Below are 23,313 nucleotides of genomic sequence, written 5' to 3'. Positions count from 1 at the left end.
GGAAGATCCAGAGGAAGCTCTTGGCTGTGGATCAGCTCAGCTCTGGCCGTTGCGGCTACAAGGGCAGTAAACCAGCAGATGGAAGACATTAACTTCTTTGTCTCTGCTCTCTGTAAAATCTTCCTTTCCAATAAAAACAAGATTTATGTTTATTTTATTTTTATTGCAAAGGCAGATTTTACAGAGAGAAGGAGACACAGAAATATCTCCCATCTGCTGGTTCACTCCCCAAATGGCCACAATGGCCAGAGATGATTCAATCCAAACAGAAGCTTATTCCAGGTCTCCCACATGGGTGTGCAGGCGGATCTGAGGTTTGGGGCCATCCTCTCTACTGCTCTCCCAGGCTACAAGCATGGAGCTGGATCCGAAGCGGAGCAGTTTAAACACAAAGGGGGCCCATACTGGCTGCAGGTGCTTGAAGGTGGAGAATCAGCCTGTTGAACCACATGCCAGTCCCCACTACATGTATTCTTTTTTTTAAGATTTATTTATTTTTATTGGAAAGTCAGATATACAGACAGGATGAGAGAGAGAGAAAGATCTTCTGTCTGAAGATTCAATCCCCAAGTAACTGCAATGGCCAGTGCTGCGCCAATCTGAAGCCAAGAGCCAGGAACCTATCCTGGGTCTCCCACAAGGGTGTAGGAACCCAAGGCTTTGGGCCGTCCTGGACTGCAAGCAGGAATGCTGGGATTAGAACCGGCGCCCATATGGGATTATGGCACGTTCAAGGTGAGAACTTTTTTTTTTAAAGATTTATTTTTATTATTGGAAAGGCGGATATACAGAGAGGAGAGACAGAGAGGAAGATCTTCCGTCCGATGATTCACTCCCCAAGTGAGCGCAACGGCCAATGCTATGCTGATCCAAAGCCAGGAGCCTCTTTCGGATCTCCCACGTGGGTGCAGGGTCCCAAAGCTTTGGGCCGTCCTCGACTGCTTTCCCGGGCCACAGGTAGGGAGCTGGAAGGGAAGCGGGGCTGCCGGGATAGAACCGGCGCCCATATGGGATCCCGGGCGTGCAAGGTGAGGACCTTAACCACTTGCGCCACCGCGCCAGGCCCTCAAGGTGAGAACTTTTAGCCGCTAAACCACCACGCCGGGCCCCACAATATATATTCTTAAGAACAAACTTTAAACATAAACAAAATAATATATAAAAATTAAATAGTGTGGCTGGCAATGTGGTGTAGGGGGTAAAACCACTCCCTGTGTGGATCCCATAGGGGCACCAGTTCATGTCCCAGCTCTCTGCTAATGGTCTGGAAAAGGCAGCAGAAGATGGCTCAAGTGTTTGAGCCCATCACCCACATGGGAGCTGGGCTTTGACCTGGCTCAGTCCCGGCCAGGATGGAGTAAATCAGATTTATATATACCCCCCCTACCACTGAACTCCAGGAAGGGGGAAATACACACACACAACTATATGATTAAGGAAAAAAGTATTTTAATATCTTTTTCAGGATGGTCTAGGAATGTCATCAACAGTTACCAAGCTATCTGAAAAGTTAGTTGAGGATCAATCAGAAGAAAAATTTTGAAGCCAGTCCTTGATCTTCTATACTTGTTCCACTAAAATATGGGGCATTCTGACTCTTTCACTAAGATCTCATTTTATAATATCATATATTGGTAATCTAAAAATACTGGTTCCCTGACATACATGAATCCTACAAATGTCAATATATCTTATCATAAAAATCACATTCATTAGAATGACATTGTTCTCCATCTGGAAATTCTTTCAAGTTAAAAGAAGGCGTCAAGTGCACGGTGGCAAATTTCCAAAATTCTTCTTTTACTAAAAGTTGGTTAAATAAAATTTATAGTCATTTGCAACAAATACTATAAGATATTTTCCTTGAAGTTCCAAGCTCATTTTTTTTTAAGATTTATTTATTTTTCATTACAAAGTCAGATGTACAGAGAGGAGGAGAGACAGAGAGAAAGATCTTCCATCCAATGATTCACTCTCAAAATGAGCACAACGGCCGGTGCTGCGATGATCCAAAGCCAGGATCTAGGAACCTCTTCTGGGTCTTCCATTAGGATGCAAGACCCCAAAGCTGTGGGCCATTCTTGACTGCTTTCCCAGGCCACAAGCAGGGAGCTGGATGGGACCTGGAGTAGCTGGGATACATACCAGCACCTCTATGGGATCCTGGTGCTTGCAAGGTCAGGATTTAGCCATCGCTCTGGGCCCAGCAGTTGTACTTTTGCTTGAGACACTTTTACGTATTGTAGAAATGTTTATGTATAGCTGACATTTAGTCATACAGAATATTGAAATATTAAGTTCTGTTGCTTCATTAAGGACATTTTAAATTAAAGCTAGCTTCTGAATGCAAACAAGAAACTCAGTTACTAGCATAATCCACTGTTACTGCCTTGGTGCTTGCTGCGGTATCGGCCTTTTAACTACAGCTACTTCTGCAAGACGCAACATTCATACGCTGCAAAGCAAACAGCTCTGACCTCAGGGACCCTCCAAAAGATCAATATTTTGAGAAATAATGGAAGAGAGAAAACATGGGTAGTTACCTGTTTGTTCCTTTCTGTGGAGGACAAGCACTTGGCTCCAACCTTCTGAGCTTCCTCAAAAAGGCCATCAGCAACATGCTCAAAACCCGTTTGTCGATTCTTACTGCGATGCTGATTGTCAGGTGCTGATTCACAAACCCTAAACAAGAACCAGAAAGAGACAGGAAATGACACTATCAATTCTCTCAAAATGACCTGTGCTATTCCAGTTTAGGAATATTCCTTTTTTCTTTTTTAGATTTTAAAGATTTTTGGGCCCAGCGCGATAGTGTAGTGGTTAAAATCCTGGCCTTGAATGTGCCGGGGTCCCATATGGCAGCCGGATCTAATCCCGGCAGCTCCACTTCCTATCCAGCTCTCTGACTGTGGCCTGAGAAAGCAGATGAGGATAGCCCAAAGCCTTGGGACCCTGCACCCCAATGGGAGACCCTGAAGAAGCTCCTGGCTCCCGGCTTCGGATTGGCTCAGCCCCAGCCATTTCAGTCACTTTGGGAGTGAATCATGGGTCAGAAGATCTTCCTCTCTGTCTCTCCTTCTCTCTGTGTATCTGACTTTCCAATTAAAAAAAAAAAAAAAAACCCTACGACTAAACTCACATTAGATAATGTCCTTTTTAAAAAAAAAGTATTTTACTTTTACTTGAAAATCAGAGTTACAGAGAGAAGGAGAGACAAAGATCTTCCAACCAATGCTTAACTCCTGAAATGGTTCCAACAGTTGGAGCTGAGCCTATCTGAACTAAGGAGCTCTTGGGTGCAAGGGTCCAAACACTTTGGCCATCCTCCACTTGCTCCACAGGCCATAAGCAGGGAGCTGGATCAAAAGTAGAAGAGCTGAGACATTAACTGGCACCCCACGTGGAAGCTTAGCCTACTGTGCCAGTCCCTATTTACATTTCTCTTAAGATTATGAAGAAGAGGGCCTGGCATAATTAACTAAATCATGACCTTACAAGTGCCAGGATGTCATAGGGTCCCGCTTCATGTCCTAGTTGCTCCACTCCCTAACAAGCTCCCTGCTTATGGCCTGGGAAAGCAGTAGAGGATGGCTCGATACCTTGGGACCTCATACCTGCATAAGAGACTCAGAGGAAGCTCCTGGCTCCTGGCTTCATCTTGGTTCAACTTGGGCCATTGTAGCCACCTGAGGAGTGAATCAGCAGGTGGAAGATCTTTCCATTTCTCTCTCTATGTAAATCTGCCTTTCTAATAAAACTAAATAAATCTTTAAAAAAAATAATGAAAGATAATGTTCATTGGCCACAAACTGAGATACCCTCCATAACTGGCATCAAATATCTATTTAAAACAGTGACCAAAGAGTTTAGATAATACCACTCGGGTTAACTTTCTATCTGGGACAGCAACTTCCCATTTCAGAGTGCCTGGTTCGATTCCTGGCAGTTGTTTCTGATCCAGTTTCCTGCCAATCTACTTAGGAGGCAGCAGATGCGGCCCAAGCCCTTGGGTTCTTGCTCCCCATATCGGAGCCTCGACCTCGCCACAGCTGCTGCATGTGGCGGGGGAGTGAACCAACACATGGAAAACAGATCTCTCTAACCTAGCCTTTCAAATAAATAACCCTTCAAACAAAATTAAAAATGAAAAATAACATTTCTTTGGTTTAAGAAATTTGCAAGTATAAACTGTCTATTTTATTATATAGGCTGCAAATAAAGAACAATTATAATGCAAAACCAAGTATTTCACCTTAGATAAATGAGAACAAAAATATTGTTAGGTTAATGATCCCGGCGGCGTGGCCTAGCAGCTAAAGTCCTCACCTTGATCACGCCGGGATCCCAGATGGGCACTGGTTCTAATCCCGGCAAGTCCACTTCCCATCCAGCTCCCTGCTTGTGGCCTGGGAAAGCAGTCCAGGACGGCCCAAAGACTTGGGACCCTGCACCCATGTGTGGGAGACCCAAAAGAGGTTCCTGGTTCCCGGCTTTGGATCGATATAGCATCGGCCGTTGCGCTCACTTGGGGAGTGAATCATTGGACGGAAGTTCTTCCTCTCTGTCTCTCCTCCTCTATATATATATCTGACTTTGTAAAAATAAATTAATTAATCTTAAAAATATATATATTGTTAGGTTAAGAGGAGAATGGGAGGGACCTGGCACAATAGCCTGGTAGTTAAAGTCCTCGTCTTGCATGTGCCTGGATCCCATATGAATTTCAGTTCTAATCCCAGCAGCTCTGCTTCCCATCCAGCTCCCCGATCGTGGCCTGGGAAGGCAGTCGAGGAAGGCGCTGAGCCTTGGAACCCTGCGCCCGCGTGGGAGACTAGGAACAGCTCCTGGCTTCGGATCAGTGCAGCTCTGACTGCTGTGCTCACCTGGGGAGTGAATCACCTCCCTCTCTGTCTCTCCTCCTCTCTGTATATCTGACTTCCCAACAAATAATAATAAATTTTTAAAATTGTTTTTTAAGAGGCAACTGGGAGAGAGAGGGAGGCTTTTAGTTCAGAGTTTTATTAGTGAGGGGAGAGTCTGCCTCGCAGCTCTGTGGCATGAGCTAGCCTGGAACCACTTCCCTATGGCGGAGTGACCCGTGAGGGAAGGGGCGTCCAAGGCACACAGCACTGGCTCTCCACCTTAGGTGCGGGGGATGGGAGAAAGCAGCCGCTCCCTGGTTTGCACACAGCACGGCCTGCAGGCAGGTACTCGGCATGCTGGGTGCTGACCTTTGGTGCAGAAGCAAGGTCAGCATTCCAGACATTCCTGGCCCGGAGAGAGTCAGCTGGACCTCCCTGCCTGGTGGAGTCACAGCTGGTCTGTCCAGCCTAACAAACATCTATATGGACTCGATGCACAAACTCTGCACCTGCGGTGTATTGAGTGCCTGATATGTCATAATGTGTGTATCTGCTACATAATTCTCAAAGAAATCTTTCAGGTAGATAATAGTTAAAAAGAGAGCAAGAACACAAATTTGGGATAGAATATACAGACTCTCACCACAGACCTGCGTTTTAGTTAAAATTTACTTATTTTTTAAAGATTAATTTATTTTGGGTCTGGCACCATAGCCTAGCAGTTAAAAGTCCTTGCCTTAAACACACCGGGATCCCATATGGGCGCTGGTTCTAATCCCGGCAGCTCCATTTCCCACCCAGCTCCCTGCTTGTGACTGGGAAAGCAGTCCAGGACGGCCCAGAGCATTGGGACCCTGCACCCATGTAGGAGACCCAGAAAGTTCTTGGCTCCTGGCTTTGGATCGGCACAGCTCTGGCCATTGCGGCCACTTGGTGAGTGAATCAGTGGATGGAAGATCTTCTTCTCTGTCTCTCCTCCTCTATATATATCTGACTTTACAATAAAAATGAATTAATCTTTAAAAAAAATTGTTTAAGATTTATTTATTTTTGTTGCAAAGTCAGATATACAGTGAGGAGGAGAGACAAAGAAAAAGATCTTCCATCCGATGATTCACTCCCCAAGTGAGCGCAACGGTCAGTGCTGTGCCGATCCAAAGCCAAAAGTCCGGAGCCTCTTCTTGGCCTTCCACAAAGGTGCAGGGTCCTAAGGCTTAGGGCTGTCCTTGACTACTTTCCCAGCCACAAGCAGGGAGCTGGATGGGAAGCTGGGCCACCAGAACATGAACTAGCACCCACACGGGATCCCAGTACATGCAAGATGAGAACTTCCACTGCTAGGCTACCACACCGGGTCCCCACCACAGACACTTAAAACAGTGCACTTCAAAAGGCCAGTCTAACCTACCCCCTGCCCCTCACCCCTTGGGAATCAAGGTTGAAATGCCAGTGAAAAGCTGGTCCAGGATCCACCCAGTCCACCACTTTCTTGCAACTTCCCCAACTCTAGAAATATCAAAGACCCCCACATGTACAAAGTCCAGCCTACTCCTAGCAGCCATATGCACACACTCCTGCATGCTGGTCGGGCTCTGCTACAGCATTAGATGGCAAGAAACGGGGTGGAGCAGGCCCAGAAATCTGCAGTACCACCTAGAAAGAACAAGATGGGGAATAGGAGTGGGCCTAGTAGGCAAGCTGTGGGCAATCCTCTGACGGGCTGCAGCTCCCACCAGTGAGCATGAGAACCACGGCTGGGGGCAGGTCTGGCTGGACAGAGGCTGGGCTAGGCTGCAGCCCCCACTGATGTGTACAAGAAGCAAATGGGATGGGCTCTAGGAGCTACTAGCAGTTAGTGTCCTGGCTGCTCGACTTCCCATCCCGTTCCTACTTGTGGCCTGGGAAGGCAGTACAGGATGACCCAAAGCCTTGGGACCTACATCCACATGGGAGACCTGGAGGAAAGTTCCTGGCTCCTGGCTTAATCAGCTCAGCTCCAGCCACTGCAGCCACTTGGGGAGTGAATCAGCAGATGGAAGATCTTTCTCTGTCTCTCCTTCTCTGTGTAGATCTGACTTTAAAAGAAAAATAAATAAAGCTTAAAAAAAAAAAAAAACACCAAGAACCAAATGGGATGTGGGGCCGGCTGGACCAGTCTGCTGTATGTTGGTATGCACATGAACTGAGGCAGCGGGCATGCCTGATGGGAGTGGTTTGGGGGTTGCTCCCATCAGGCCGCTGTTCCCGCTGGTGTGTAAGGAATAAACGTGTGGTGTGCAGGGCTGACCTGGGCCACAGCACCCATTGGTTTGCGTATCAAATAGGGCTAGAGACATAACTGACCAGACAACTGTAACCACAAGTGTGTGTTTAGGCTCATCTGGGTGACGGACTGAGCCAGACCCTGTACTGGCCGGCACACACAAGAGTCAGGTCTGGGGTCGCCTCTGGTGAGATTTTTCTGGAGACCTCCCAACTAGATCAATGGTCTCAAAGTTCCAACCTCAGGGAAAATTGCAGGATATGTGGTCTGACTGCGGAGTGCACGTGTCAGAACTGAGCCTCCTCAGCCGCTGAAGACAGTGCAATGGTTGGCATGCCCAGATGCACAATGGAGACATGACAAATCATTGAGGCCTGCAGGGAACATCCTGCACCATGCACGGCAGAACAAATTAGCTCTCCCGGCCAAGCTGTGACAGCAGAGATCTAGGAGAATGGAGACTCGAAGGTGCACTGTCAGCCAATGCTCCTTGGAAGGATTTTCTCATCCTTGGAGCAACAAAATGAACAGCACTTCAGAACTACTGAAACCGCCTGAGCAGCACCCTTGGAGCATGTTCCCACGTCAGGCGGCCATCCCCCATCCCTGGGTACCCGGGTGGTGAGAAAGCTGAGTGCAGCTCCTCCCCTTCTCTCTCCTAGCTCCCCTCAAATACAGTAAGAAAAAGAAAATTGAAAATAACAGTCTCATATACCTTCCCCTATTCCTCGACCCTTCTTACCCTAATCCGTGGTCCACATAGACATGCCCCCTTTTCACCTATGTAATTGTCATAAAAAATTAAGTAACAACAACAAAAAGCCCAGCTTGCTGAAGTATGGGGTCCCTGCCACGTGTTCACTGCATCTACACATGGCAGTCAGCCACCATCTGTGAAGTTTATTTAGCTTTATAATGAATCTCATATGGTTGTAAATTCCTCTCTGTCTCTTTTCTGCCTGTCTCCTAACAGTTATGCTCCCATTTGACAGACAATGCATTAGTGACTGAAGAACACCCAGGGCAGGTGCGGTGCACAGGACAGAGCTGCCACCTGCAACAATGGTACCCCATCTCAATGCTGTTCCTGCGGTGCTGGTCCAGCTGCTGCACTTCAGATCCCCCTCCCCTCCATCGGCCTGGGAAAAGCAGCAGACGATGGCCCAAGCACTTCCACGCCTGCCGCCCATGTGGAACAGCTGGATCAAACACCTGGCTCCTGGCTTCAGCCTGGCCTGGCCCTGGTCACTACGGGCATTTGTCAGAGAGAACTAGCACACGGAAGTTCCCTCTCCCTGCATTTCTCTTCCCTTGTCTCTGTAACACTTACAAACCAAAATAAATAAATCTTTAAAATGCAAGAGACAATTTACGTAAGTTGTTCAATGCCCAGAGAAATAAGACAAGATTCAAAGCTAGGTCGGCCTGGCAAGACAATAAAACAGGTCAATAAGATGAATAACTACTTAAATTTTTTTTCTTAATGGAAGGAACATGTGAACATGGAGAAATCTATCACAGTTTTAAAATTTGAATAGAGGATCCAGCACCATGCCACGGTAAGCTAAGTTTTGCCTGTGGCACGAGCATCACAATGGATACCAGTTTGTGTCTTGGCGCTCCACTTCCTATGCAGCCCCGTGCACCCATGTGGGAGACCGAGAAGTTCTTGACTTCTGGTTTTGGATTTGCAAGGCTCCCTATTATTATGACTACCTGGGGAATGAAACCAATGGATGGAAGATTGGTCTCTCATTCTCTGTTTCAGTTAAAAAAAAAAAAAAAACTATTTTTTTTAATTAAATCTTTATTAAATTTGGTAAGTTCAGCAAATTACTTCAAAATTTAGTTAACAAACTTGCTTTAAAACTTACTGCTATTAGGTTTTCTTTTTGGTTAGGATTTATTTATTTTTGTTGGAAAGTCAGATATACAGAGAAGAGCAGAGACAGAGAGGAAGATCTTTTGTCCGATGATTCACTCCCCAAGTGACAGCAATGGCTGGAGCTGAGCCAATCCAAAGCCAGGAGCCAGGAACTTCCTCCAGGTCTCCCACACGGGTGCAGGGATCCAAGGCTTTGGGCTGTCCTCGATTGCTTTCCCAAGCTACCAGCAGGGAGCTGGATGGGAAGCAGGGCTGCTGGGATTAGAACCAGTGCCCATATGGGAGCCTAGTGCATGCACGGCAAGGATTTTAATCACTACGTTATCACATCGGGCCCAGGTTTTTCATTTAAAGATTTATTTCATTTTAATTAGAAATTCAGATATACAGAGAGGAAGACACAGAGAGGAAGATCTTCTGTCCAGTGATTCATTCCCCAAGTGACCGCAACAGCCAGTGTTGCACCGATCCAAAGCCAGGAGCCAGGAACTTCTTCCAGGTCTCCCACACGGGTGCAGGGTCCCAATGCTCTGGGCCATCCTCAACTGCTTTCCCAGGCCACAAGCAGGGAGCTGGATGGGAAATGGAGCTGCCGGGATTAGGACTGGTGTCCCTCTGGGATCCCAGTACATTCAAGGTGAAGATTTTAGCTGCTAGACCACCGCACTGGGCCCAATAAATATTTTTCAAAAGAAATTTAATACAGAAAATGATAGCATAAGCATTAACAAAGGAATTTATAGTACAAATTGGCTTACCATTCTTCCTTTATACTTTCAAGGTTATCTACTTCTTTCATTCTCTTGTCTTAACTGTGAATAAAAAAACAAACATAAAAACTATAAATTTAATATTTTAAATAAATTCATTCCTATGCATCTACCAATATTCCTTGACGTGTCAGTTACTATTTGGTCCTAAAACTGAACTAACAAGGTCTTAAGAAGCAGTGATGGGGCTGGTTCCGTGGCATAGTAGAGTAAGCTTCCACCTGCAGTGCTGACATCCCATCTGAGCACCAGTTTGAGTCTCGGCTTCCACTTCTAATCCAACTAACTCCCTGCTGATACGCCTGGAAAGGGGGCAAGACGTTCCAACTCTTTTGGCCCTGCAACCACACGAGAGATCAGAAGACACGTGTGGCTTCAGCCTGGTCCAGCTCCTCTGGCCCTTAGGCCATTTGAGAAATGGACCAATGGATGGAACATCATTGCCTTTCCGTCTCTCTAAATCTGCTTTTCAAATAAAAATAAATCTTAAGAAAAAAATGACCAATCTCAAAGATGTCATTTTATCTTTAAAATAAAGCCTTTCTTCCTCCTCCCTTTCCTCTCCTGACTCGGCCTTGGGGGGAACACCTATAGCTGAGACTGCTGCACAGGTCGGGGTCCCTGGAGGATGCCCCATGCAACTGAGGCGGTTGCCTAGACAAGCAGGGAGGGGGCCTGGAGTTGGAACCACTCAGCATGGGACAGGCACTCCTAAGCCTGCCCACTCCAACGAACCAGCTGCAGCCCTCAAACTCCCCTTCAAAAGGTAAAAGGTAAGCACAGCCTTTACTTTCTCCGTATTAAGGCCAAGGCACTCTAAGGCACATGTTTTACTGACTTCTCTTGATCCTCTCCGGCAGCTCCTACTGGATTGCTGTACGTCATACTATGACTGTACTTGTTAAAAACGAATACGGCTTTAGGCAGTTTGGGTCTACACTTCAGGCCAAGTCCAAGTTTGTAGACACTCTATGTAAATAAGTCATGGACAACCAACAGTCCTGGGACCTACCTAGGCCAGAGGCTTTATGGGTAATAGGGAGTTGGCATCTGCAGTGCACCGAAGAGCCAGTCTAAAAACAGGCAGGCCAGTGACTGGACACTGGGGTCACAGGCAGGTTGCACTGGGCCTCTGGGAGCAGGCAAGTGGGGCCTCCGGGGCATGAGGCAGATCAGAGCCACAGTGTAGCACGGTGCTGGTCTGACAGCAGACGGCTGGGGGCCTCAGGGATCCTAGGAACGCTGCACCCATGTGCATCACTGAGGTTGGCTAGGGTTTTAAGGCTAGAGTGTTGGGGTGGCAGGGCACTGATGGCCTCTGGCAAGTCAGGTACCTCACAAGCCCTGGGCAGGATGTAGCCACTGTCTGACACTGCACTGGTCTCAGAATAGCAGGAAAGAGACCTACTGGGTTCTAGGTAGTTCCAACAGCCGCAGGCCAGGGGTCTGAGGTCAGAAAGCATCTTGGGAACAGGGAAGCCCCATTGATGGTCTTTGGCTTTGCCAAGAAACCCAGGCTTTCAGATCCCATTGCTCCCAGATGCAACAACCCTCAGGTGGCAGGGATCAGAGAGCAGGGTGTGTGTCCTGGCATCAGAACGAACAGGGCATGCTGAGTGCTGTGTAGGGGAGAGGCTCATGCTTAGGTAGACACTAAGGATGAATTGGTCTGCTTCTTCTAAACAACTGAGGCCCTTGGATGCCACTTCAAGACAGAAAAAGGCCAGCAATCTTGGCGTGGTAATGATGATGCAGGGGACACAGCCATTGGCACCAGCTAAACTTTCTATGGCTCGTGAGATAGAGCCAGTACATGAGAGGGAGTTCCTACGACACGTAAGGCCTACACTCCAAATCAACAGTTCCTTATACAATGGCTCAACAGGCTAATCCTCCCAGCTGCACCTGCAAGCGCCAGGATCCCACGTGGGCACCAGCTCACAACCCAGCTGCTCCAATTAACAACCAGCTTGGAAAAGAAGTAGACCCTCGGCCCACAGCCGTGGGACCCTGTACCTACATGGGAAACCCAAAGGCAGTTTCTGACTCCTGGCTTCAGATCAGTTCAGCCCGGCCATTTGCAGCCATATAGGGTGTAAACTAGCAGATGTTTTTCTCTCATTCTTTATGTAGATTTCCCTTTCCAGGGCCCAGCACCGTGGCCTAGCAACTAAAGTCCTCACCTTGAACGCACCAGGATCCCATATGAGCACCGGTTCTAATCCCGGCAGCCCTGCTTACCATGCAGCTCCCTGCTTGTGACCTGGGAAGGCAGTCGAGGACAGCCCAAAGCATTGGGACCCTGCACCCCAAGTGGGAAACCTGAAAGAGGATCTAGTCTCCTGGCTTTGGATTGGCACAGCACCAGCCGTTATGGTCACTTGGGGAGTGAATCATCAGACGAAAGATCTTTCTCTCTGTCTCTCCTCCTCTCTGTATATCTGACTTTGCAATAAAAATAAATAAATTTAAAAAATAAAATAAAATAATTGAAAATTCTAAAAAAAAAAAAAAAAAGTGAGGCATGAGAATACTGGGGCACAGCACATTAAACACCACTTAAAGCACCAGCATGATAATAGCCTAGTGGATTGCATTGCATCCGCAGGAATCCCGTAAGGGCTCCAGTTCTTATCCCAGCTGCTCTACTTCCCACCCAGTTCCCTGCTTGTGGCTTGTGAACACAGTCGAGGACAGCCCAAAGCCCTGGGACCCTGCAGCTGCATGGGAGATCTGAAAGAAGCTTCTGGCTCCTTGCTTCGGGTCGGCTGAGCTCCAGCCATTGTGGCCACTTGGGGAGTAAGCCAGCGGATGGAAGATCTTTATCTCTTTCTCTCTGTATATCTTCCTTTCCAGAAAAAAAAAAAAAAAAAAAAGATGCTTAAAAGAAAGTCACTACTTGGGCCCAGCACAGTAGCCTAGTAGTTAAAGTCCTTGCCTTGCATGTGCCACCAGATCCCACATGGGCATTGGTTCATATCCCAGCTTCCACTTCCCATCCAGCTCCCTGTTTGTGGCCTGGAAAAGCAGTCAAGGTCAGCCCAAAGCCTTTGGAACCTGCACCTGTACGGGAGACCCAAAAGAAGCTCCTGGCTTCAGATCAGCTCATTTCCAACCATTGCGGCTACTTGTTGAGTGGAAAAGCAGATGAAAGATCTTTCTCTCTGTAGATCTGACTTTCCAATAAAAATGAATAATTTTTTTTTTTAAATCACTACTTGACACTCAACCCGTAACAGAATGCCTGGGCCTTCATCCTGCCAGCACCGTTTCTTGCCAGCATGCACTTTGGAAGGCAGCAGGTGCTGACTCAGAACTTGGGTCCCCGCCACCCACGTGGGTGGCACACAGGCTCCTGATTTCAGCCTGGCCTGGCCCCTGCTGTTGCAAGCATTTGGATAGTCAGTGGAAGAAAGCTGTCCACTGTGTCTCCCTTTCTGTCACTCTGCCACTCAAACAACCAGTGGTGGGGAGATGCAGCAGGCCCTCTCTCAATTCTTCCGCATTCCTTCATGGTAGGTATGCAACAGGACCCCTTGTGAAAGGGGGGTCTTTCTGTTCCAGTACCAGAAAAGGTTAACTCTGCAGTATAATAGCTTAAGCTGCTGCCTGCCGCTCTGAGACCCAGCTATTCCTCTTCTGATCTAACTCCTTGCTAATATGCCTGGGAAAACAACAGATGGCCCAAGAGTTTGTACCCCTGGGGTTCATGTGGGAGACTTTGATGGAGTTCCAGGTTCCTGACTTTCACCTTGCCCAGCCCATTGTGGCCACTCGTGAAGTAGACCAGTAGATGGAAAATCTGCCTACTTTTTCTATAACTCTGCCTCTCAAAAACATAAATCTTGGGGGGGGGGGATTAAGACCAAATTTCTTTATGATTAGTAGCTCCATGGCAAGTGCAGTGTCAGTTTATTTTTCATTTTGCAGGACTTGCTTCCCTTGGGGAAAGAAATTGTACAATGGACTGACTACCCAATGTTACAAGACTGCAACAGTGACAACTACCCCCCAAAATATGTAACATATCACACAACTGTATCTAAATAAAGAATAGAAATCAATGCATTAAAATTTCCAGACAATCTTTTACACAGGATCTTCACTGGCTCATACACATGTCAGTATTTCTCCTTCGCTCTTAACTGTAACTAGTGTTCAAGGCATTCACACCCTAACTCTCCCGCAAGTTGCTCCAGATCCACTTTGTCATAAAGGTGAAACGTTGAGCATCTAATACTCTCCTAAGCATTCAGATTTTGGCACTGAAATCATTTTGCCTGAGATAGTTTATTCTGGTTTCTATGAGTTCTCCCAACCTGACCTGATGCCCATGAGGATACCATGACTTATATGTTGTTTCGTTCACAGTGCACGGCAAATCAAAAACAAGCAGACCTCCTTAAAGGATTCCACTAGGAGTTTCACTGATGGTTAGCAAATTATTTTTTATCATCGAATAGTGAGGAACTACTGATAAGTTGCTTTCTTTATGACAGAAGGGAATGAAGACGTGTTTGATCCTGAATTCCCCCAAAAAATCGTAAAAAGGGATTTATTTATGTGAAATGTGGGCAAGAGAGAGATAAAGATTGAAAGAAATATTCAATCCAATGATTTGCTCCCAAAATGTCTATAACGGCCACATCTGGGCCAGGAGCCATGAGTTTACCCCAGTCTCCTTCGTGAATGGCAGGATCCCTTGAACCCACACTCCAATATCTGCTACGCCACAACGCCAGATCCCTGTGTTTAAATTAAGTTAAACTGGAATATTGGCTGCATCTCTGCTGAACAAGGTGACCTTGTACATGCCGTTTAACTCTCTGAGTTCCAGTTCCCTAACCAGTAACACAGTAACACTTCTCTGACACAACACTGTTTTAAGGCCTAAAGGAGGCAATTGAGAACCGAACACTAGTTCCCATCTCTTCATCATAATCTCTGTTAAAGAGAATGGTAAGAAATACCTGTAGACTCAATTTTCTGTTATTTAAAGATCCTGTTTATTTTAAGGAAAGAGATGGAGAGCGAACAAGAGATCTTCCTTCTACTGGTTCACTACCCAAATGGCCGCAGTGGCTGAGGCTGGGCCAGGCTGAAGCCAGGACCCAGGAGCTTCATCTGAGTCTACCACATGGGTGCAGGGTTCTGAAGTATCCGGGCCATCTTCCATTGCTTTCCCAACTGTATTAGCAGGGAGCTGGATTGGAAGTGGAACAGCCAAAACATGTGTGGCACCCCTACAGGATTTAGGCATGACAGGCTGCTTAGCTCACTGCACCGCAATGCAAGCCCCGATGAAATTTCACTAAACTTACTAAACTTAAGTATTTATTGCGATGGCGTAGTAATTAAAGTCCTCGCTTTGCATGCCCAGGATCCCATATGGGTGCCGGTTCTAATTCTGGCGGCCCGGCTTCCCATCCAGCTCCCTGCTTGTGGCCTGGGAAAGCAGTTGAGGATGACCCAAAGCCTTGGGACCCTACACCCACAAAAGAGACCCAGAAGAGCTCCTGGCTCCTAGCTTTGGATCAGCATAGCATCAGCAGTTGTGGTCACTTTGGGAGTGAATCACCGGATAAAAGATCTTCCTCTTTGTCTCTCTTCCTCTCTGTATATCTGACTTCTCAATAAGATTTGTTTATTTTTATTGGGAAGTCAGATATGCAGAGATAAGAGACAGAGAGAAGCTCTTTCATCCACTGATTCACTCCCCAAGCAGCCACAATGAAACCAGGAATCAGGAGCCTCTTCCGGGTCTCCCACACAGGTGCAGGGTCCCAAGAGTTTGGGCCATCCTCAACTGCTTTCCCAGGTAAGGACCTTAGCCTGCTAGGCTACTGCACCAGGCCTGTGTATCCCATCTTTATACAGAAAATGAAGTGTCTCTTTAAGGCTAAGGCTATTCCTGGTACTCAACATATGGAAGAAATGAATGAATCACATTTCCATATGGGGTTCTTCTTTCTTAGCTTTCTTATAGAATGTGATTAGGCCTCCAAGGCTACAAGAGTAACCTAACTCTCCTCCTCTCTGTATATTTGACTTTGTAATAAAAATAAATAAATCTTTTTTTTTAAAAAAAAAGGCAGATTACAGAGAGGAGAGACAGAGAGGAAATCTTCCGTCCAATGATTCACTCCCCTAGAGGCCACAATGGCTGGAGCTGAGCCAATCCGAAGCCAGGAGCCTCTTCCAGGTCTCCTTTGCGGGTACAGAGTCCCAAGGCTTTGGGCCATCCATGACTGCTTTCCTAGGCCACAAGCAGGGAGCTGGATGGAAAGTGGAGCTGCTAGGATTAGATCCGATGCCCATATGAGATCCTGGTGCATTCAAGGTGAGGATTTTAGCTGCTAGGCCACTGCACAAGGCCCTTTTTTTAATTTAACAAATAAAGAGACAGAGAGGAAGATCTTCTGTTCACTGATACACTCCCTAAGTGACCACAATGGCTGGAGCTATGCCGAGCCGAAGCCAGGAGCCAGGAACTTCCTCCAGGTCTCCCACACAGGTGCAGGGTCCCAAGGTTTGGGCCATCCTCGACTGCTTTCCCACACCACAAGCAGGGAACTGGATGGGAAGTGGGGCTGCTGGAATTAGAACCAATGCCCATATGGGATTTCTGCGGCGTGTTCAAGGTGAGGACTTTAGCTGCCATGCCACCACGCCGGGCTGATAGCTTTTCTTAAAACAGAATCTTCCATTAATTAAAAATTAAAAAGTGTGTGTGGGGGATCTTCAGTAGATTTCAGTGCTTTACCTTTTATAAAAAAATTTTTTTGGTCTCATACATTTTTTATTTATTTATATATATTTTCTTTTTAACAATCTTTACAAAGTTAATCAGGGCACAAAGATTCAAGACCTACCTACAGGATAGAGGGTAAGACTATTCTTCCACATTTTTCTTTCCTGTATCTGGGGTAAAAGGGAAGGGGGTAAAGGGGCAGGTAAAGGGAGAAGCCCCACCCCGTCTCTCACTCATCCCAGGTCCCTGATGTGGGGCATGCGCCGAGGGTCCTGCTCAAGTGGTTTTGCTAGTTCAACAGTTCTGAATTGCTGCCCATCTCGCCATTCCAAGCACGAGGAGGGCCCTGAAGAACAAATTCCTTTTCGCATGAACTCTACCAAGTCCTCTCTGTATTCTGCCTGGGGGTCATTATTAGCATGTTTAACATATTTCTCCTTCCTGCTCACAGCTGGTATTGCTCCTGGTTTTTGGTTCTTTTTTTGGCGGATTGTGCCTAGGCTAACTTTCTATGCTCAATGACAGCAACAGCAACTTTCACAGGGGTTTTCCCACCAAGACCAAGGAACACAGGTGTCTTCCGCACACACGTCACGCGGCCCTCGCTTGAACTCAGGTTCACGCTGAGTCCTCTCCAATTACGTACCAGGGAAGCAGCCCAGGACGCCACACTGACAAGTCACCAGGACTATATATACACTCTCCAGGACAGGGCGTGAACGGGGTAAAGGACAGAGAAGGGATTCAGCAGGGACCTAGCGAACGTCTGACCTCCCAAAGTGCGCTGCAGGTGACGCACGCCGCCCTCAAACACTCGCTCCCGCCATCGCCCGCCCCGGGTCGCGCCCCGAGCTCGCCGCGGAAGCAGCAGGAGTCGGCGGCCCCAGACCCGCCGCTCCCCTGAGCTCCGCGGGGTCTCGCCCCGACCTGGGACCGCCAGCGCCCTTCCCCGGGCGGCAGACACCTCCGCACCCCGACACCGACGCGACGCGGTTCCGAGACCACCCCCGCAACCCAGCCCAGGGCCCGGCCCGGGAAACGCCCGCGGGCGCCCGGCCCCCTCACCCCGCCGAGCGCGGCGCGGCCCCCGGGCACTCACCCTCGGCCGCGGCCTCGGCGTCTGTTCGCTCACGAGGGGCCGCCGACACCCCCGCCGCGGCGCTGCAGCCCCCTCGCTCGCCCGGCGCCCCGCACCTCCTCAGGCTCCGCCGCCGCCGCCTCCCTCAGGCTGGGCCGGGAGGGCGGGCCCTGCGTGGCCGGGAGGAGCGCGCGCAGGGGCGGGGCCTGCCGGGCCGCCCGCCGGGGGCCGAGGCCCGACGCGCGGATGGCGGCCGCCGCTGCTTCGCTCTTCCCCGGGGCGGAAGGCTCAGGTGCAGGGCTACCTGAGAACCTGAAGAACTTCAGTATCAAAATCCCAGCCACCTGTTCGTGGCTCATTGCTACTAGGAAACTGTGTGAGCTCGCAGGCTAAACGGCCTACGTGACCTTTAGCGCCTATGCGACCTTTAGCACTGATGGGCCCCAATTCTTATGAATCAAGGCCCAGCTAAATCTGGTTATCTCACAGGTGACTCCAAGTAATTAAGTGGGTGCTTCCCTTAGTTGCTGGAGACAACCGAGATAGGTAGGGAAAGTAAATGTGTGCTATTTCCCTCACCTTGCAGGCTAATGTGAATTTTCCCTTTTCAGACTATTGTGGACTGACTGTCCCTACAAATCCCTGTAAATGTGAAGTTGGGTCCACACTCCCGGTAAGGGGTGTTGCTCCCGACCGGCCAGCAGCCTGCTCTCAACCAAGAACCCAGGCTCGGATGTGATGAGCTTAAATAAACCATCCTGTGCACTTGGATGACTTCAGACTCCTGGTGATCTCAAAATCCGGGCACGACAAACCCAGGACCTCCTCACAAGCCTCTGAACTCTTCAGCCCCAGAATGAGTCTTTGGAGAATTTCCTGGACTGTGATGATGCTGAGCTGTATGAACTGCACCTCAGCCCGGTGAAGCTCACCGTGAGGAGCCCCGGGCCCCACATGCTTTAGGTACTGCCTTATTTACTATCCATGACAAGGTCAGTCAGGGATGCTCCAAATTCCCCTTTTGTGTATCAAGAACTGGTTAACTCGGCAAAGGACCAGCTGGCCTTTTCTTGACCAACCAGTTAAGCCTCTCTCCTTAGTCTGTGCTGGGCCACCTCAGGGGAGACCTTACCGTCCAGGTGCTAGTAGCCACTGATGCCTGCACTAGCTTCTTGCAAGTCCCCACACCCTGTTCACGGGTGTTCCAGTAGTGAGTTCAGTTCTCAAAACTACGCCCCCAGACAGCATGATTCACTTTGATTGCTTTGGGCCAACTCGCCATTCTTTGACCCTTCTGTGAGGACTTGGTAGGTTTTTGTTTGGTTCCTAATGCTCAAGAAAGAGGGTTCTTTGATTGTCAAGACTCGAGTAGCCACATAGATACATTTTTATTTTTGTATCCCAGTTTAATTCTTTTTATTATTATTATTATTGTAGAACTATGTGCCATACTGCTTAGTTGGCTGTCACTTTGTTGTAGGTTTTGAAATGAGAATGTGTGAGTTCTCTAACTTGGACCTATTCGGGATTGTTTTTGTCTTCAATATCCCATATGAATTTTAGGGTCAATTTTCCCCTCTCTGCAAAAAGACGAGAATCGTAGGGATTTTGATAGGGATTGAATTGAAGAGGTAGATCTGTTTGATCATCAACATCTTTATATTATTCATAAGCAAAAATGTCTTTAAGCCTTTAAAAATTTCTTTCAGCAGTTTTGTAGTTTTCAGTGGACAAATCTTCTGTTCCTTGGTTAAATTTATTCTGAAGTATTTTTTTCTTATTTATGCTATTGTAAGAATTCTTTTCTTGGGTTGGGCGTTGTGCTGGCTACCCTGCTTCCCACTAGCTCCCTGCTGATGCAACAGGAAGCAACAATTGTTGACTGCAGTACCTGAGACCGTTACCTACCTGGGAGACCTAGGCAGTGTCCTGACTCCTGGCTTCAGCATGGCTCAGTGTTTGTTGTGGCCATGTGGGAACCAAACCAGTGGTTGTAAGAGCTCTCACCCCCTTTCTAACACTCTTTCAAATAAATAAATGCATATTTTTGTTAATAACTTTTGCAAAGTAATTGTTTTTGATATTCCTTTTGGATTTTATCATTGCCATTATATAGAATTACTGCTGCTTAAAAAAACATTTATTTTTATTGGAAAGTCAGATATACAGAGAGGAGGAGAAACAGGAAGATCTTCCATCCGCTGGTTCACTCTTGTAATGACTGCAACAGGCGCCAGGAGCTGCTTCTGGGTCTCCCATTAAGGTGCAGGGTCCCAAGGCTTTGGGCTGTCCTCAACTGCTTTCCCAGGCCACTAGCAGGGAACTGGATGGGAAGCAGGGCTGCTGGGACATTAACTAGTTCCTGTATGCAATCCTGGTGCATGCTAGACAAGGACTTTAGCTGCTAGGCTACTGTGCCAGGATGCCTATTCTTAAATTTGCTTTTAAAAGGTTTATTTGGGCCTGCTGCAGTAACCTAGCAGCGAAAGTCTTCACCTTGCAGGTGCCAGGATCCCATATGTACGCTGGTTCTAATCCTGGCGGACCTGCTTCCCATCCAGCTCTCTGCTTGTGGCCTGGGAAAGCAGTAGAGGACAGCTCAAAGCCTTGGAACCCTGCCCCTGCATGGGAGAACTGGAAGAGGCTCCTAGCTCCTGGGTTTGGATCAGCACAGCTCTGGCTCTTATAATTGCTTGGGGAGTAAATCATCGGACAGAAGATCTTCCTCTCTGTCTCTCCTCCTCCTCTGTGTATATCTGACTTTCCAATAAAAAAAAATTTTTTTTTAAAGACAGGTTTATTTGTTGTTATTGGCAAGGCAGATTTACAAGGAGAATGAGAGTAAAGATCTTCGATCTACTGGTTCACTCCCCAGTTGGCTGCAATGGCCAAAGCTGAACCTGCCCACAGCTAGGAGCTTCCTCCTGGTCTCCCATGCAGCTACAGAGTTTTCAGGATTTGTGCTGTTCTTCCCTGCTTTCCCAGACTACAAGCAGTGAGCTGGATGCAAATTAGAGCAGCTGAGATACAAGCCATCACCCAGATGGGATCCCAGTACTTGCAAGGTGAGGATTTAGCTTTTTTTTTTTAAGTGTCCATTTTCCTGAAAAGAAGATAAAGGATGAGAAAAGTAGACAAAGACAGCTCCCATCCACTGGCTCAGTTGCTTCCCGATGCCCCAAGTGGGCCAAAGCTGGGAGCCGGGTGTTCAGTCCGACATTCCTGTGGGAGGGACCCAATTGCTTGAGTTATCACAGATCCCTCCCAGAGTCTGTATTAGTGGGAAGCTAGAGTCAGCAGCCAGAGGTGGGATTTGAACCCAGGCACTCTGACAATGGGATATATTTTAATTGCTGAAATAAATGACTGCTTGTAGTTCATTACTTTTTATCTAGTTTATTCCTTTGTGATAGTTCATGATATGGATATGATACAGCTTAATCACTGACTTTTAAGGAACATCCCCTCCCCTCCCTAGTTTTTGGTTATTACAGATTAAGCTGCAATAAACTATGGCTATAATTTTTCTGTGTGAAATATTTCTTTTGTGTGTGTTTGTTTTTTGTTTTTTTTTTTTTATTAACATTGTATTATGTGAAACAGTTTTATAAGCACTGGGGAGTCCCCCTTTGTTTCTTTTTGTTTTATTTTTCTGTGTGAAATATTTCTATGGAGTAAGTTTTCATTTCCATGCAATAAGATTCCAGGATTGAAATTGCAGCATAATATTATACATGTTTGCTTAAAAGAAACTGCAGGACCTGGTCCAGTGGCCCAGTGACTATATCCTTACCTTGCCCACTCTGGTATCCCATATGGGCATTGATTTGTGTTCTAGCTGCTCTAATTCCCATCCAGCGGTTTGTGACTGGTGCTCAATCATGGGAATTCCACTTTACGTGGGCAGTTTAGCTCACTGCACTACAACAGTGGTCCCAAGTTTGTTTTTGTTTTGTTTTTTTTTTTTTTTAATTACAAAGTCAGATATACAGAGAGGAGGAGAGAGAGAGGAAGATCCTCCTTTGGATGAATCACTCCCCAAGTGACCACAACGGCCAGTGCTGTGACGAACCGGAGCCAGGAGCCAGAAGCCAGGAACTTTCTCCAGGTCTCCCACTTGGGTGCAGGTCCCAAAGCTTTGGGCCGTCCTTGACTCCTTTCCCAGGCCACAAGCAGGGAGCTGAATGGGAAGCAGGGCTGCTGGGACCAGAACGTGCCGATATGGGATCCTGCACGTTCAACGCGAGGACTTTAGCCACTAGGCCATGCCGCTGGGCCACCCAAGTTTTAAGTTTTGATGAGGTTCTATTTATTGTTTGTTTTTTCTTCCTTTTATGGATTGTGGTTTCAATGCCATTTGGCTGACAAAGACAGAGGCCTCCTATCCTCTAATTCACTTCCTAAATGCCCAAAATACTCAGGGATAGCCAGGCAGAAACCAAGAGCATAGGATTCAACCCAGGTCTTATGCACAGATGGCAGAGACCCAAGTATGTGCATCATCACCTGTGGCCTTACAAACTATATGTTAGCAAGAATCTGGTGAAAAGTGGAGCTTGGGGAGCAAGCATTGTGGTGTGCTGGTTTAAGCCATTGCCCACATCACCAGTGTCCTGTATAACCAGTGTTTTGAGTCCCCACTACTCCACTTCAATTCTGCTAATGTGCCTGGGAAGGCAGTGTGAGACCTGGTTCCTGACTTTGACCTCAGCCCAGCTCCAGTCCCAGCCATTGCAGTCATTTGGGGAGTGAACCAGTAAATGGAGGATCTTTCTTGCTCTCTCTCCTCTCTCTCTCCTCACCTCCTCTCTCTCTCTTTCTCTCTGTAACTCTGCTTTTCAAGTAAACAAATAAATCATAAAAGGAATGAAGTAGAGCTGGGACCTGAGCTCAGACATTGTGATAGTGGCAGATGTGGGTGTCTCAACATGTGGATGTTCAAACAGCTTTGGCCAATGCTCATTTCATTCTTTTTTTAAGTTCTACTTCTACATTTATAGGCTTTTTTTTTAAATGTTGACCATTTTTGCTTATTAATTTTTAAAAAGATCTACTTGACAGGATTGGTGTTGTGGCATAGTGAGTAAAGCTGGCAGCCCATAGGGGCACTGGTTTTAGTACTAACTATTCCTCTTCCCAGTCAGCTCCCTGCTAGTGTGCCTAGGAAAGCAGCAGATGACTGAAAACTCTGAGGTCCAGGACTCAAGGGGGAATTCTGGAAAAAGCTCCTGGCTTCCATTTGGCCCAGTCATGGCCATTGTGGCCATCTGAGGAATGAGCCAGTAGATGGAAGAGTACTCCCTCTTTCTATAACTTACACACACAGACTGATACACATATATATATCATTTTGTATATATTGATCTGAGAGGCAGAATGGCAAGGGCCAAATGACCATAACAAACCTGGCTGGTCCAGGACACAGGCAGAAGCCAGGCGCTCCATCCTCTTCTTCCCTAGGGGTAGCAGGAGCACAAGTCCTTTGGCTCTCATCTGCCTTCTTACCAGGTAGATTTGCAGGGAGCTGAATTGGAGGTGTAACACATGGGACTCCCACCAACACACTGATATTGGGAATAGTGTGTTGCAAATGGTGGCTTAACCTGTTATGCCCCAACACCAGTTCCTGATTAGTATTTTCTCATCTTTTCTTTGTTTGACATCTTACTGTAAATCTGTGGGTCTCATTCTGTTGTTTGTTCTC

General features: G+C 47.3%; 1 protein-coding gene across 1 annotated transcript in view; it reads right to left on the bottom strand.

Moving 5' to 3' along the window:
* The window catches only part of UBXN2A (UBX domain protein 2A), a 30,678-nt gene extending 12,964 nt beyond the window's left edge, over nucleotides 1–17,714 (bottom strand). Inside the window, exons 1-3 of the mRNA XM_040992909.1 lie at nucleotides 17,631–17,714; nucleotides 9,769–9,822; nucleotides 2,544–2,682 (exon numbers count right to left, since the gene is read on the bottom strand). Coding sequence (XP_040848843.1) covers nucleotides 2,544–2,682; nucleotides 9,769–9,809 — 180 coding nt within the window. The 5' untranslated portion in view covers nucleotides 9,810–9,822; nucleotides 17,631–17,714. The remainder of the gene's footprint in view (nucleotides 1–2,543; nucleotides 2,683–9,768; nucleotides 9,823–17,630) is intronic.
* Nucleotides 17,715–23,313: the final 5,599 nt, after the last annotated feature.

The sequence above is a fragment of the Ochotona curzoniae genome, unplaced genomic scaffold (genome assembly GCF_017591425.1).
Source record: "Ochotona curzoniae isolate NIBS_2020 unplaced genomic scaffold, NIBS_Ocur_1.0 contig_883, whole genome shotgun sequence".
Taxonomy (NCBI): domain Eukaryota; kingdom Metazoa; phylum Chordata; class Mammalia; order Lagomorpha; family Ochotonidae; genus Ochotona; species Ochotona curzoniae.
This window is presented reverse-complemented; position numbering and strand designations above follow the sequence as displayed.